At 42.8% G+C, this 17,276-nt stretch overlaps 1 protein-coding gene across 5 annotated transcripts in view; it reads left to right on the top strand.

Annotated features, from left to right (window-relative positions):
- The first annotated feature begins 2,209 nt into the window (after positions 1 to 2,209).
- The window catches only part of ARHGAP12 (Rho GTPase activating protein 12), a 75,735-nt gene continuing 60,668 nt past the window's right edge, over positions 2,210 to 17,276 (top strand). For all 5 annotated transcript variants that reach the window (XM_063414840.1, XM_063414830.1, XM_063414814.1 and 2 more), the window contains exons 1-2: positions 2,210 to 2,316; positions 7,818 to 8,569. In XM_063414840.1, the coding sequence (XP_063270910.1) occupies positions 7,901 to 8,569 (669 nt within the window). In that variant the 5' untranslated portion in view covers positions 2,210 to 2,316; positions 7,818 to 7,900. The remainder of the gene's footprint in view (positions 2,317 to 7,817; positions 8,570 to 17,276) is intronic.

Genomic DNA, 17,276 nt, shown 5'->3' with positions numbered 1-17,276 from the left:
TTATAATGCCACTTTCTTATGTGGATTCTTCTCCACCTCTGCATGGCTGACTGCTTCCACAGACCTTGTGGGAGGTTAACTACCTTTAAGGGAACTCCCTTTTGGCAAACACAGGTAAATTTGGACAAAGGTTTTGAAGGCTTGGTGTAATAGAACAGACACTTCAAACACTGACGTTTCATAAAGAATCAGTTTACAAAGAGAGAGATTGATGTTGTTGTGTGCAGGGTATGATACAGAACAGTCAGAACACAATAGATACATGAATTGAGTCCTGTATTCTCTGTCATAGCTCTCATGTACTACATAAAGCAATTATTGTTGGCAGTTCTTTCAATTGGGGATTCCTGAGGTCAATACATGTACTGGATGTTTGCAACTAATATATACACATGTAGTCCCAAGTGAGGTATGACTGTGGCAGCATTCCTCCACCTCCAGGAAAAACAAGTCACAGTGAATAAAGGTTGTGAACTTTAGCTCTTTCTACTCCAGTGAAATGGCAGAGAAATCCTTCACAGGCAGAATACGCAACAGATACTAAAATTGGAACTTGGGCTGGACAGTTTATTTGTAATGTGGAATCTTTCATGACTGCACTTGGGCAGGGACTCAAAATTACATATCTTCTGGCACCTTCAGCTCTATTATGCCTGTTGATCTTATGTGGGACCATTGGTTCAACCCTGACTCAGAGGGAAGAGTGCCTCAGACTGAATCACTAATGCCATATCCTGCAGCACTCCAGTGAAGCCTTGGCAGTAAGGAAGGATAATTACAATGTGGTTACTATGACTGATTTTTGAGATGCTTTTATATACACCTCAGGCATGTCAGCAGGTAAAAGGCAGTCAGCTTGTTCAGAAGTACCCAAATGTCCCAAGCATATTATTTTTACCACAAAACTGACCATAGATAGAATCTTACTAGACAGAAACATCCAAGAATTGCTCTATATCTTTTTCATGTATGTGTAATTTACAAAAGAGTGAGTATGAATAAAAGATTTCTTTGCTTTTACACATTTCTTTTGACTTTTAATGATAAATAATGGACATCTAAATACAAGATATTTCTCTTAGAGAGTCTGGTGTCTGTTTTTTTCCAGACTCTGTGAATAACTGCTGAACAGGTGGGTGTGACAGTGTTATCAACCTTACAACACCAACAAAATTTTAATAATTATGTTTTGTGAACAGACAGCCCAACGTCAAATGATCCTTGGTGTCAAGGGGACATTCTCACAAGTATTCAGGATGGAGAAGAAAAAGCTTTAAGGTATATGCAGTGTTTTCTACTTGTCTTGCATGTTTGTTGGATAACACATATGAGAATTCAGGGAAATATCAATCCTGGAAGTTCAAGATGGATTGCAATTCCAAATGAAAATATGTCCACATGTTCAGTTAAACCTACTGATGCTGCTTTCATCTTTTCCTCAATTAAAGTCTGTTTCTCTCGCTGCCACTTCTCAGGTCTTTTCCATTGCTTGCCCTTCCCTCAGCAAACCTGTTCTTTCCACCGTTTGATGGTTTTACTGTCTCCTTCCTCCTTCCGTGTGTTAAAATAAAGAAGTTAGACCAGTATTCCCCTTCATTAGCTGAATAGAGCGCAGACAGTTCACACATCTCCGTGCCATTGTTTCAGGCTGTTTGCAGATTCATTCCGATACCGCTGTATCAGTTACAGTCAGTTCATGCTTTCAAGGTTATCTTTGCAACCAAGAGAAATAGATACTGCTTTTTCAAAGAGAAAGATAAGATTACTTACAATTTGAAAATGCTATGAAGGCCAACTAAATATTTTCAAACAATGCTTGAAGACTTTTTTTGGTATAGTAACAGATACCAAGCAAGTTAACTCGAAATAAATGTCAAGGACTATTTCTTTTTATTTCTCTTTGGGCAACTATTTAAAAAATGTGGTTTCTACGGGTATCGTCTATGAAACAGTCAGACCGAGCCCTCTTTGCAGTGAGGAAGGCGCGTGGTTTTTGTTTTCCCCGTGTTCGTTTCACCAGGACAGAAGGGCCGGGGTATTTCTCACGGCCGGGTCAGTCAGGAGCTGCTGGCATCGCCCCAGCAGCCGCACGGGAGCACTGCAGCGGCCGCGGCGGGGCTGGCGGCGGGACACGGGGCCGGGCCGGTGCGATCACCGATCCCTCACCGGGGGCCGGGCGGGCCCGGGCGCCGCCCCCGCCCCACCCCCGCCGGGCCCGCCCCGCCACGTGACCCGGGTGACGCCGCCGTGCCCCGGAGCCGACACTCGCCGGGGCCGCGGCGGGAGCGTCCAGCCGGAGCGGGGCCCGGGCGGCAGGTGGGTGGCTGCGCCGCGCCCCTCGGCCCGCCGGGCAGGGGAGGACGGGCAGGGGGGCGACCGCGGCGCTGCCGCCGCCGGGACGGTCGGGCAGGGCTGGGCGGCCCCCGGGGGCGCGTCCGCGCCCGGCCGGCTCACGGGGCCGCAGCCCCCCGGCGCCGCCCGCCCTCCCTGCCTCCCGCTCCCGAGCGCTTCGCGGAGCGCCCCCCGCGCCCGCCGGGGCTCCGGGCGGTGCCGCCCCGCGCTGCCCCCGGCGGCGGCGGCCGCTCCGTTCCGCGGGCGGCGCCGGGAGCGCCGAGCTGGCGGCGCCGGGAGGCAGCTCCGCACCTGGGCGCCGCCGCGGGCCGCGCTGCCGGGGCGGCGGGGCCGGGCCGCCCGCGCTGCCGTGTGCGAGCGGCGCCCGCTCACCTGCGGGAGACAAAGGAGGCAGCGCCGGCCCCGCCGCCCTTCCCGGGCGCCCCCGCCGGGCCGGGGGGATCTGCCGCCCTTGCGTGAACTTGAGCGCGGCAACTCGGGGTGGCTGGGCCGGGGCGGCTCTGCCGCGCTATTTATAGCCGGTCCTCGCAGACAACAACTTAACAAAAGCCCGCACCGAGGAGCGAGCGGGGCTGGGAGCGAGCGAGCGGGGATGCGGGGGGGAGGGGGCTGCAGCGGCGCTGAAAAGTTGTCCTGACACTTGTTTAAAATGCATCGCTTATTCAGTGCTCTGAGTCACGGGCAATTATTAAATGGTTGCTTATTATGCCTCTAGCGTTTAAAGACGTGTGAGCTCCGGGTAGGTAGTTTACTCGCAAGTAGTTCTCGATTTCTAACTGTGTTTGAGGAAAGAGCGAAGGGCTAAGCTTGTTTTCATACAGCTTGTAAGTTGCCCGTGTTTTGGTTATGTATGTTGTTTCCATTTGCCTCTGTTTGTGTGCAACTTCTGCATGCTCTGCAGAGGGTGGCTCTGGCAGGCCCTGGTGAGGACTGGTGTGCACGAACACAGTGCTGAGGAGTCAGGTGTGCCGGACAAGCAGTGGCAAGAGAGGTACGAACAGGGGTGAAGTCTGACTGGGGACCAGTCCCAGGCAGTGGCCATGTGGCTGTAAACTGAACCCCTAAGAGAACTGCCCAGGGAGAAGCAGAATCATGGAATCTATTGAGGTGTAGCCAGGTTATCTCATCTGGCCTGAACTGTTAAGAATTTATCTTAATTTAGCCTTCATAATTGAGTTTATTTCTGTATCAGCACTGCGGGAGGGTTCATTTCAGTAGCGGGTGAAGTTTGATGCTGAAAATGGAAAAAGATTACACAAGTCAACTGCTGCTGCTTTGTAGGACACTGCGAACAAGGTCACACAAAGAAATTTAAGGCAATCTGTTAATACTCAGTGGCATTTTTAACGACTTATCATCTGCTTGTATGAGAAAGTAAGTAACAATTCCCTGTCCCCAGTAAGGGTTTTTTTTTCCCCTAGAGGAAAATAAAAGAAATAGCAAAAAGTATTTTAGGTCATTTCCCAAGACTCAGTTACCTGGTTCTGGAAGATAAGAAGTAAATGGTCTGTGCTTGATAATTTCAAAAGAGGGGGTGTGGGGGAGTCTTGAATTCTAGGATAATGCTGAAGGTAGGGGTGATCATATCTCATACGATACATGAGCATATGTGTCTCATATATGATCATATTTATGATTCTGTGTCTTAGGACCGTGCCTCTTTCAAGCGTTTGCACGGACTTCAGGATCAATCGAGAGAGCATCATTCTGTGTTTGAGTCTGGATGCTGTGAGGAGTTTAGGTTGCAGGGTTTAGGTTGCTCCAGGAAAGGCTCAGCTCCGAGCGGACCTACAGCTCTCCAAACCCTGCTGTGTGAGGGTGATTGGAGCTGTCACATTGGCTCTAGATAAAAACGGTCTCGTTTTGTAGGGACACACATAAAAATCTAGCTAGAGGCAAGTGTCGGCATGCTGGACTCCTGGTGCAGCGTCTGCACCTGCTTGTGGGGACAGCTCCTGAGTCGGAGCTGGGGCAGGGCCGGCCCGGTGCCGGGAGGTTCTGCTGGGGCAGGGGCGGCCCGGTGCCGGGAGGTTCTGCTGGGGCAGGGGCGGCCCGGTGCCGGGAGGTTCTGCTGGGGCAGGGGCGGCCCGGTGCCGGGAGGTTCTGCTGGGGCAGGGCCGGCCCGGTGCCGGGAGCGGCGGTGCCGATGGGGCAGGGCCGGCCCGGTGCCGGGAGCGGCGGTGCCGATGGGGCAGGGCCGGCCCGGTGCCGGGAGCGGCGGTGCCGCTGGGGCAGGGGCGCGCCCGCGGGCGGAGGGTGGGGAAGGGAGGAGCTGACCTCTGCGAACACCCGGGGTTGCCAGCCTTACTCAGCCTTAGCTGAGTAAGAGATGGGAACGGTTCCACGGGCAGCCGGAGTCCGAAGGGATCTCTCTGCCCCGGTGTCGAGGGGAAGCCCTGCTCGCCCCACTCGCACCGGCTGCCGCAGCCGGGGCCGTGCCCGTCCTCGCCAGGCTCCGCTCCCGTGGGACAGCGGGAATGCTCCGTGGGATGGTGGCTTGTTTCCACGTGGGGGTGTGACCCACCGCAGAGCACTTGCCACTGGCGATTGGGGTTTTCTTCACCAGGAGAAAAGCGAGGTCTGAGTCTGTGTTTTGGTGTTCATGAATAGATTTTCTTAGCGAGGCCATTTGTTATTAATTTCTCAATCAGATATTGAGACGTTATTTAAGGTAATATTTATTCAAGGTGAAAGCTTACAGATTTCTCTGTGGAAGCAAATGATTTTTCACACTTATCATCCTCGAATTAGAGTAATTCAACCTCCTTTACCAACGTGGGTGCCATCCAGCATGAGCGGTCAATGGTAAGGAATGAACAATATTGAGGTTACAAGGACTCAAGGCTGTCCCTTCAGTTCTTGGCTAGCAGCACAATGAAGCCAGTAGTCCAAGTGTCAACGTTGTGCATTCACACCTGCGTTGTTGTGAACCCCTTACTGCACAGCTTTGACCAAGGCTCCCATGGCTCTTTAAACTGTGTTCTAAGAGACAGCTTCATGAAATGGCATTACACTTAGCAGTCCCCTGGGCTCCACAAAAGTCTGCCTTTTGTCATACAAGAGCTGCATTAAAAAAATAAAAGCAAAACAAAAATTAATGCATTTGAATCTGTGAAATTAAGGCTGTGGTAGTTGTTTACTGATCTACAGGGTTCATTTCCCACCTATACCATACATAATTCTTGCTTTTTTGGGTTGAGGAGGAGAATTAGAGCCTTGCTCGATCCTGATGATGTGATTTGTTTGTAAAACTGTTTTAGTGTTCTGGCTGAACACAGCCTGTCTCTCTTTAATCGTATGTTCAACATTACCAAATGTTTGCTATTGACTTGATAATTTTGCAGCTTGGATGAAAGACCAAAAATTGTGCTGCTTATTTTTGTTGTTTCTTTTTTGTTGTTATTTTTTGGAAAGGGATTAGGCTGCTAAATGGCTTCAAAAGTGGGTAGAGCTGTTTTTGTAGCAGTTCTGTTTTATTTAACTTGTATTATTCAAAATTCTGGGTTTTTTTTAAAACATACAACCCGTTGAACCTTTCTGTGTTGAAAATAGTCATATGGAACCTGCAAAAGAGGAATGAAAAATCCAAGCTTTTAAACACTTGTTAGCCCTGTAGGAAACCAGAGGCTTATGTTCTCTCTTTGGTTTCTGTGTGGGAGAAAGAGCCTCTGAATGGATCCTTGTCCTGTGGTTCAGCTTTTTGAGGTAACAGAGCTTTGAGGTAGACTGCAGCTTGGTAAGACTTGCATTTTTCTGGTGTCTGACCTGGAAGCCATGAAAGGAGTTGGTAGCAGCTTTGAAGAAGTGTTGGAAGGAGTCAGGTTTGCTAAGAAAAAAATAGCATTTGCATGGCAGAGCTTCCAAAACTAGGAAGAGAGTGGGAATGGCTGCAATTTGTTCATGTTTATCTTCTGCTGCTGTTGCTAAACAACTGCAGAGGTGCACTTAAAAGCACCTGTTTATGTAGAATAGCAGGTAAGCAAGTTGTTTTGTACCGAGGCTGTAAATAGACTTTGAATGTCAAGGTACCATTTCATGGCAGACAGTAAACACCAGAATCCTGGCATTCTTTTCTACTGCTTTGTGTTCCTGTTGTCAGCTTTGTTGAATGCAGTACCATCATTCCTTCTGTCAAGCCTTTGATAAAATTGTAAATCTGACTTTGTGATTCTATTTGGAGCCTTGAAAACGGTGGTGGCTTCCTAGTTACCTGTAGGAAATGCTTCTTGGAAGTAAAATAAGATGGGCTGTGGGAGAAAGACACAGATTAAGGATGGGCACTTCTGTCTTGATGTAATACTTTAGCTTTTTACTTTCTACTTTGTCTCTGAGTTATGTGGCAAATGTATTTTTTTCAAGGCTCAGATCAAATAGCAGAAATGGCAAAAGAAAACTGAACAATCCTTAGTGGTTTCTGTTTTAGATCTCCCCAGAAGTTATTTTCTGTTGTTATTTCTGTCCTTAGTCCCATTTAGCAGCTGAGTTCACTCTGCGTGTGTGTGCCTGCATGGAATTGCATTAGTTCCACTCTGTGGCAGGGTAAAGGCTACAAATCTCATCACAAAGTCTTAACTTGCAGAGCTGCAAGTTTCTACATAACTTTTCTCATTCATGAAACATGCACTTAAAAATAAAAAGCTATGTTTGTTAATCTTTATAAGATTTAATATGGCAGCATTTTACTTGACTTCTCCTACATTCTGTGTGAATGATGGAGATCTTACATGCTTTGATTTTCAAGATTAAAAATCCTACCTTTTGTGTTAATTTACTATATTGTGTTCAGTGCAAGTTTGCAAGACTAATGCTTACCCACCCATGAATTTGGGCATTGATGCTACATGATTAAATACAGAGAATTTGTTTGTGGGTGTGGATGAAGTGGCAGTTGTCTGGATTATAAAGATGCTGAAAAATACTTTTCAAAATTTTCAGTATTATTATTTCATTACCCATTTTGGTTCATTGTCCTGTTTTGTTCGTACTGTTGAGGTATTTGTTTGCCTTTTAAGATCTAGCCCTTAAACATTTGGTTAGGCCAGGTTTTCTGTGAGGTAAATAAGTCTTCTTTGGAATATTTTGATTAAAACTAGTGTAGTAACAGAGTTTCACAAAGAAATAAAGCCTATATGTAAGCAAGACACAGACTCAGATCAGCCACTCCACCAAATCCCCAATGATCAATCAGTGTTATTCAGTAATAGAAACAATAATTAATTAATGAAGCTAATGAGCCACTTGATAGCAGGAGGCTTGTGTGAATAGGACAGTTAAATTGGTGACCGAAATTGTTCTACTGATTTTCTATTTGAACACTGAGAAAGATATCTGAAAATACTGCATTTTCCCATCAGTTAGTCTAAGGTTGACATGAATTGAATAGGCAAGAATTTTAAAAATTATTTTTCTCCAAAGTGCTCCTAAACAGCCACTTGATTACATATACCTTTTTTTTTTTCTTACAGCTCTGAACATCAACAGGAAAATAACACTGAAACAGAATGTTGCTTACCTTTTGTCTGAAAAGGTGAAATCTTTTCAGATAGAAATGGCTGATAAGGGTGGGAAGATGCTTCCAGGACAATTTTACATTGAAGTGGAGTATGACTATGAGTATGAGGCCAAGGATAAGAAAATTGTAATCAAGCACGGGGAGAAATACATCTTAGTGAAAAAGACTAATGATGATTGGTGGCAAGTCAAAAGAGACGAAAATTCCAAACCCTTTTATGTGCCAGCACAATATGTGAAGGAAATCCCACGGAAAGCACTGATGCCACCTGTGAAGCAGGCAAGCATGCTGCCAAATAACACCTTGAAGCTGACCCATGGATTACAGAGATCAACAGAAAATGTGAATAAGTCACCAGAGCTTTCTAGTTTTGGAAAATCTTCTCCAGTTCAAGTGTCTTGCTTAGTTCGAGATGCCAATCAAAATCTGGGACCCAACAATAGCCCCTGTCAAACTTTTGGTTTGAGTCTGGACCTTACCCAGAACAATGGAAAACTTAACAATGAGTTGCAGTCTCCCAAGGTTTCCAATCAGTTTAGAACCATTTCCATGGGTCATTTCCCATGCCCGGAGTTCTTGGAAATAGAGAAGACCAGCTTTTTGCATGAACAATCTTGTGATTCAGCAGGAGAAGGCTCAGAAAAAATTCACCAAGATTCAGAGTCCGGAGATGAACTCAGTAGTAGTTCCACAGAACAAGTGCAGGTAGGCTAAAAAATGGCCCTCATGTCTGGTTTGTTTTCTTTTGTTACTGCCGTAATTGTCTGCTGCTGTTTTGAGACTCATTCCCCCCAAATTCCGATTGTTTAAATAGAAATGTCTTCTCTCAGCATGAAGTTGTTACGAAAGTTGAAACAGTTGATGTGTTTAGTCCTTGCAGAATTACTGTGCTATGGGAATTGATTCCATTTACATTATTCTCTGATTTAAAGTTAAAGAAGGAACAATAGTGTTTCCATATTAAGATTGGTTTAATATGACACTGAATAATTTGGGTTGTATTTTCTTCCAGAGGATGGGAGCCTACTGCTGTAACTCTTCACAACTTGACTTGTGTGAAATAATAGTTCTAGTTAGTGTCAGTTTTCTCTATGTGTGTATAGATTATATGAGAACTGTAAATTAATGTCTTAGTGAGTTTAATTACATTTAAGATTTGCGTGGAGTTTATTTTCTGGCTTGATAATTTTATTTGTAGATTGTTTTAATGAGTCAGCCCTGACAATTCTGCTTCTCACAACTTTACTCTGGATTAAAACTCAAAACATGTGAGTTTGTTAATTAGTATGGAAGAATCTCAGGAATGATGTACTCCTACTTCAGGCTAAAACTGAGCATTGATGGCCTTTGTCCTTGGTAAAGCAGTTTTTTTCACTTCTTATTTTTTTAGCGGGCATCCCCCACCCCCATCAAAAGATTAGAACTCTGACTTAATCAGGTCACTTCTGGTACGGGTAACCAAGTTAATTAGTCTATTGTAATCCAGGTTTGCTCTTAAACCAGTGATGTATGTGTGCAGACACATAGTTATATATTTATATATGTGTGTGTATGTAGATAATTCCCCCCTCACACTTGCCTCCCCCATCTTCCTGTAGGGACACGTTAAATTATTTTAAATTCTGTTAGAAGCTCCCTACTCTTGAACTTAATCTGTAGTGTGAAACTGTTTTTGCTTGGATAAAAACTGATTGTTACAGTAAATCCCACTTGCCAGCATGTGTTCAGAGTACCAGAGGATCTCAAATCAAACTTGATGCTAACTTTAGACATGAAAAGTTTTACTATTGAGAGCTGTGAATCAGTACTTTGCTAATAAGAAACAATGAAGACAAAGCTGTCTAGGAAAGAGTCAGTATGGGAAGATCTTAAAGAGACAAGATTTGATTTGGTGAATTACAGTCTTAAACTGTGTGTATATATATTTATTGAAATATTTAGAATTAGTAGCTTTTCAATATCCTACTATAATCTTGGGCTCATTCTTGATATTCAGTTTCTATAGTTATGGGACACCATGTCTCTAATGTTTGTATATTTTATGTTAGTTTTAACTTCATCACCCCTCCCCCAAATAACATGGAATGAATAGGATTACTGAATTTGATTTCTTTCTTCAGTGATGTCTTTTTATGCAGTGAGAATCCGTGAGCTTTCTTGCACTTTCTTTACAGCACAGTCCTAGCTCAGTGTAGTTGGTATTAACCACTTAGAACTTGGCACGATAAAGTGATTAGTAGATATTTATTTTAGAAGTGTGTGTTGGCATGTTACTGCCATATTAATCAATTGCCAAACAAATTATGAAAATACCGAGGAATGTTTAGAAAGTATATCCTGCTTTAAATAGTTTACCACATTAAAATTTATGTTATGTGGTAGGACAGTTCCTTCTTCTGTGCTGACTATAATTTGATGCATTTCCTTCTCTAAAGCAGATGGAATTAATATTACATGGGTGTCTTTTGTCAATAATAAATATATGGCCTGCAGCTCAGTTTCCAGTGGACTTTGTGCCTCTTGATGCAGTGACACTTAATCTTTTCACCATTCTCCCCTCTCCCCCCTCCCCACTGTAGATTTATTCAACACTGCAACAGATTTATATATTTGTATTTGAACGGGGCAGCAATGCATGCATTGTAGACACTGTGTTATGGGAAGTCTGAAGGGGGGCAGTTTTCACAGTGTTTAGTGTTTCACAAATGCTAAAAACGCCACATTTTGGCTATGGAAAAGGCTTGGCAGTTTGATGTTATGAAGAACTTGCCATTATCAGAATCTCGGGCAGCAAGAGTGCGGGTGCTGGCTGTGGCTTGCAGTTTGCCTTATTTTGCAGCTTAATCTCATCGTGTGTAATCACAAGCTCTTTAAATATAATGAAAATGTTTGACATTTAGTAGCCGTGGGGATTAAAGCAGTGGTAGAACTGATGTCACCGTTAGCTCAGTCTAGATGTTCAGAGCGCCAGCCTTCTCACTGGAACAGCTTGGCAGTTTTTTTAGAATTCTTTCAATAATGAGCATTGTTTAGTAGAAATCAGCTGTGCAGAAATTAATGGCTCAGAAAGCTGTTTTTATTGCTCTTAGTCTGTAGTGAGAACATCAAGTTCCTGGCTTTCATGCACAAACAGGATTTCACTTCACAAGACTGACTGCTTCTCCCTCCCCTGCCTACTGTGGAGTTCAGTTTTATGCAGCCTGCATTATAATAAACTCTAAGCTACAGGTGTTTTCTCTTAAATTTGTAAGGTTAGAAGCTAGAACTGCCTTAATACCTTCATGTAAGAAATTTTTTGATGGTGTTGGTGGTAGTATTCAGCTTTAGCCTGACCTTCAGTGTGTTTTCACTGTCCTTGAGTACAAATATATTAGATACAGAGGAATGCTTCTCTTGTGAGGTCTTTCTAAGAAGTGGTTACATTATTCCCTGGAGATGATCCTCCTCCTCCTTTCCAGTAATGAAGTGCAGGTTCTGCAACTGTACAGTATTGAAGTCATAGGCTTGCTGGCTGTGGAAATACTGGAAGATCCAGAGTCTCCAAAGTAGTGCATAAAGAAAGGATTTTTTAGCAGATGAAATATGTGAAGGACAGAGAGGTGGCAGCGTCAGCAGAAGTATTTGTTAATGAAGATGTTTATAAAGGGTCTGGTCAAGACAAACATCAGGACCGGATAATGAACATTCTTGACATTTTATGCAAAGAAATTACAATTGTTGGTTGCCACTCTGGTGGATAAGGCATTTTAAGAACCATATGTTAGTTTATGGACTTGAACTGTAGGAAGGCTGGAGGTAATTAGAGGAAGTAGGGCTTGAGAGGAAACAAGCTTCAATTTAACCAGATTTAAATCTCTCGTCTTGACAGTAACTGCAGGTGGAATTGGAACTGAATGAAATGGTTTGAGTGAATGCACAGCTGGGTGTAAGAATCACTGAGACAATGGTGGCTCTCAAAGCTGTGAGAATCAATGAATTCAATAAAATTTTAGGAAAGTAGTGTCAGGTGTGATGTCCTGATCCCAAGGAGAGGGCAGAAATACTCCTCTGGGAGGCCAAGGATGTAAGGAAGAAGGAAAGTTCTGAAAGAGTGATTCTTTAGCAGATATGGACAGTACCTGAAAGAAGCAGATGGAATGTCTGAGCAATATGCAGTAGAAGCAGAGACCTGAGTAATTGTTCTGAAGTAAAAAAAAAAAAAGAAAAAGGAAAAAAAAAGGACTTACGTGTTCAGGCATGCCTAAACAGGCAGGAAAAGCTGAAGCAAAAGAAGACATTAAAAGTGATCTTTAAAAAGCACCCTGGGCAATGCTTGCTTTCCTAACAAGTTTTGAGAGACAAGGTATGCAGACAGGGAGAGAATTGGGCAAGTTCAGAGATCATGTCAAGAATGTTTAGGTGTTATCTTTGAGGATGATACTGTGGAATAAAGTCATTACAGACAGAAATTAAAACCTGCTTTTGGCAATGCTAATGCATGGCCTATGGGAAGTAACTTTGTTTCTGATGCATGTTACCTCCTCTTTTGTCATAGGAGGCATAGAATGTATGTACATTCTAGAGTAAATACATGGCACAGTCTTAATGTTACTTTTTATGCTTATTAAAAGTTACTTTTAGCAGCAGGTTTGTTTTAATCATTATAAATATAGACAGTGACCTATTTGCAAAGATTGTTCTGTCTTTCATCCTCTTTAGTAATTGACTATTGCATAAACTGTGAAGCACTAAAGGGGATTACCACTAGGATGGCTGTTTTGCTTTGATTAATTCAGAGTAGTAAAGATCTTAAAGAGCTCTTTCTGTCTTGCCTTTGCAATTTCTGTGGGATTTCAGTAACTTTTTAGTCAGGAAAACAAAATATTTTGTGTTTCTGTGGATGTCAGAGCATATCTTCTGGAGATCTTGTCGCTTAGTTGAAAGACTGGTGGCAAATTGTTAGTGTTAGACTTCCTTGCTGGTCAAACATTAAACCTCTGAAATAAATGGCTATCACTGTTTTGTGGGGCACAGAATCAGTTTGCTTCTACAGTAAGAAATTTCATGCTGCCTTTTATTTCATTAATTTGTGCAAGAGATGAGTAATTCAAGAGTGTGAAGGAAGCATGCAAGAATTTTTTTCTTAATAACACTGAACAAGTTTGCAGATTCATGGTGATATGTGTAATGTAATAGTTTGAATTATGCTTTAAGTACCATCTTTTAATCTCTTAACTTCTTAAAAACAGCATTTGTTACTCTAATGATATTAAATGCTGAAATATGCACATTATAATGAGGTGAAGAATAAGTTTCAATGACAAGGAACTAAAAGCTTTATAATTTAAGGACGTTTATAAAACATTACTATTTTTTTCTGTTATTTCAGTAGCTGCTGCTAGAACTTTGTAAACAGCTGGAAATGTTTGCTAAATTACATTAATAACTCAAAGGTTCTGGTCAGATAATATTAGGGAATATTTTTCCTGGCTGGTTTTGTGTATGTGATTTTCTTTTTTCCTGCGCTGTGTCAGCAGGTCTGGGCAGTTTCACTTTACGGTGGTGCTGGTTTTGGATCAGCTCGGTCTCTGCAGTTTTAATGTGTAAGTCAGGCTGCAGATAGTTCTCCCTCTTGGTCCAGGTGAGTAATTCTGGATTTAGGTGCCCTACAATGAGCAGCCCTTGTGTGCCACTAATGCTGCCTACAGCCCATATCCCATATGCTGCTCTGAACATCCCTGCTGCAAATCAGATTGACTTTCCTTGAAAAAATAAACAGCAAGCACAAGCATTATCTGTGTGAGGCACTTGTCAGAAAATCACGACCTGTGAGACAGGTTGGTTTTAGTTGACTGGCTTGTTCTAATGCTGGTATTGGAGTGCTCAGTTGAGTGAGCTGCAGGTCTGCTTGATACATGCAGTTTTGTGTTGTGCTTTCAGAAGTGAAGCAAACATCCAGTGCACTGTTAAAATTCTGCAAGTGCCAACACAGTCTTTTGACTCTTGCACCCCTATTTACCCTAATTTCATGCAGAAAAATGATAAAATGGAACTTAGGAGCCGCTGATTTAGATGAATAAACCGGTACCTTTTATCCTGGTGGAATTGAGCTCAAATGAAACTCAATCTGCACTGCTTAAGGAATAATAATCATAATATGGAATTGATTTTTCTGTTTTTATCTAGAAAACTGTAATTTCCAGTGTGCAGTGTGTGAGTTTTGGTGCATGCTGTCCCACCTGGCTTTTCTTTTGAATTTGTGCCAAGTGCCAGCCTCAGCAGGGTGATGACAGAATCTTTAGGGATGGTGGAGTCAATGCTTAAACAGGAAAGCAGCCCTAGGAGAAGGAATAGGTGTTTTGTCTCACTGCTGCCTAACTTGAAAGCAGCTGGAGATACTGGGGACTTGCTTTTTCTCATTGACAGTGCTTCTGTCATTTGAAATAGGGAACCACCAGACACAGAAAAGACTGTAATAGGTAAAACTCTGCTTGAGCCTGTTTTGAGAATATTTGATCTTATCTTGTTGTCTCCTATAACTCTGGGTACAGACATTGCTTTTGCTATGTCTTTACCTGGTTATGATCTAGGCAGTGGTTTAGTATTGCAGTGCTTGCCTATAGAACAAAGGTTGCTGTTATTCTGTAGAATCCTAAAGAAAGTATCATTTGTTTCACAGCACTGTGACAAAACATCAGGGAACGTATGACTCTGTAGAATAAAACGCAAAACCCTTTTTTCCTTTTTTTAAGGCAGCTTTCTGGAATAGTAGACATTTGTGCTTAAAAAAAAAAGAAAGCAAAATCTGTGCATATCTAGTACCCAAACAGCTGATATGTCTCTGACGTGCCTTGCCAGGTATGTTTGATTTAAAAACGATAGAGGCAAACAGGTTTTGCCTTTATGTGAAGTTTGTTCTAAAACTAAGGACAATACTTTTGGACAGAACAGGCTTCCAGGATAGTAAGAACTGAGGATTTTCAAATGACTTCTGTGATCGTAAGTAACCGGACCAACATACTGTTAGAATACTTGTATCAATTTTGAATTTATCCTATCTTAAAGGACTTCTGACCTAGTTCTTGGGAAAGACAGTAGATTTCTAGTAGATTATAGTTCTCTTCTGGTAGATATGGAAGTTCTAGGTGAACGCAGTGAGGCATTCAAACAAGCATAGACAATGTCAGTAGCAGGAAGTGGTGCAAAACAAAAAATGCAGAATGCAGATTTCATGGTGTTTCTGTATTCTAAATAACATGCAGTTGCCAGGCTCTCTCATCTTAAAAAGGAGGTAGTAGTGCTGAAAACAGTGTAGAAGACGTGAAAAACACAAGCAGAAACATAGAACAGTTCCGTGAAGGCTTTGCAAAAATCTTATATGAGAGCGGGTGCACATTTAGTGTTGCATGCAAAGGACTCCTGACTTCTAGGCTGTTTGTTGCTGAAATGTCTGAGGGATTGTAGAGAAGTAAAAAGAAACCTTAATTTTGGTATATTTCCCCCCCAACTTTTGATAGATTGTCCTGTCTTTGTAAACTCTTTTGACAGAGATTTGGAGCTTGTGTATAATGATGCTGTGAAGACTGGTATAGGTGTTTGGAGTCTGTATTTTAATTCATTCTAATTTTCCCTCTGATAAGTTTTGTAAATGAAAGCTAGAAGTTGAGTAGCTGTCTGAATGAATTTAGGTTATTGCTTATGTTGAGTTTTGATGCTAAATTATCTGGCTTCACCTTCTGCTTATAATCAAAATCATGATTAGAAACTGGGACTCCCATTTTAAATCTGAAATTATATATTACATTTTGAATTTAAATAACATCATTTTAATTATTCCCTTTTAAAATGGTTTACCTAAGGCTTCTGGATGATCTTCAGATCGTCTAGTTAAATTAAGTTACTTCCCTGTATTTTGTTTAAATGCAGTGCTGAAGAGCAGAGTTTTATGTCTGCTTTCTTCTGGTGTGTAGTGTACACAGTTGCCATTTTTGCTTTTGTGGATTGTTGTTCAGCTGAATCACTTTGCTGCTCTATCACTGCCTGGCTCTACAAATATTTATTTCCAGTGGTGCAGGGAGGTGGTGGTGCTGGCCCAGGCAGTGTTGTGATGAGTGTGTCAATAGCCTGTAAGTAACTCCTTTATGGCAGCCTGGATAGTCACAGTCTAGTGCAAAGTCAGCAGATCTGAAGGGCTGAGGACACACTTGCCTTTTTACTGTCACTGATGTGATGGGACTCAGGCAGCAAGTGTGCTTATGCAATATTGTAATAAAATGTCTGATAAAAACAAAAATAGTCAACAAACTTTCTGGACTCTCAACTGGTTGTTCAACATGTTGAACATTGCATGTGCATTTATTTTCTAGAGAGCGTGAAAGATCACCAGGATATTGTTTGGAAATGATTCATGGTACAACCAAAGCATTAGTGTTGCACATAACTATTGTTTGACTTTTAAGTATTTAGAAGAAGCTTTATCCTGCAGTAAAGTGTTGTAACAGTAAATGAGGTTCTCGATTACTTTGATTTGACTGCTTTTCCTCTTGAAATTGAGTAAAAGGTGCTTCCCTCCTCCCCCCAGCCCCACCACTGAAGATTTATCAACATGCTTGGCATTATCCATATCAATTCTTGGTTATCTGCATCCAACTGGAAAAGCTAATAGATGTCTGCCATGCATAACTGCACTGTGCTTTAGGCACACTATGTATGTGTGTGGGTATATATGCATATCTATGTTTATGTATATATGAGGTATAAAATAACAGGGCCTGCTGTTCTGTTTCTTGACAGCACTTTTATCTTGATTTGCACCTTATATAGTGGGATCAACAACTTTAAGCTTCCTCTCAACTTCATGAGATGTACTCATCAGTACTGTCTTTTTTCTGTCATCCAGATAAGTCCATTTGTCCTGGCTGTGACTTTGTTGTGTTCCTCCCTCCCAGGTGCTGCACTAACTTGTAAATGGCATTTTCATGCTTCCCTGAGGCTCTGTGCTTTTCCTGCTGTAGTATGTGTTACCCCATGGTGCTGGTGCCCACGAGCTATGCCAGAGGACTGCAATGCTTCCCCCAGGAGAGCTTCTCACAGCCAGGCTCCGTGGCTGCCCTGCCTTAGAGCTTGAGAAGGGGCAGTGTGACCCTGCCAGGGGCTGGGTGGTCACACAGCGCTGTCCCTCTGCCCCCTGCTCACCTCTCTGCACTCACTGAGCTCATCTGCTCGCCTGTGCCCTGGCAGCTCCTCATCACCCACTGCAGCCTCCTCAGGAAAAGCTGCAGCCTTCACTTCACTGGCTCTCATTCCTCTTGCCTTTGCCAGCCTCAAGGGTCATGCGTATGTGACTGCCTGAGGAGACACACAGGGTGAGGGAAGTTAAACTTGAGATAGCTTTTCTTGTTTTTCTTCCATGCTTCAGTCTCAAGGAGAGACC

Source organism: Prinia subflava, chromosome 1 (assembly GCF_021018805.1).
Source record: "Prinia subflava isolate CZ2003 ecotype Zambia chromosome 1, Cam_Psub_1.2, whole genome shotgun sequence".
NCBI lineage: Eukaryota > Metazoa > Chordata > Aves > Passeriformes > Cisticolidae > Prinia > Prinia subflava.
This window is presented reverse-complemented; position numbering and strand designations above follow the sequence as displayed.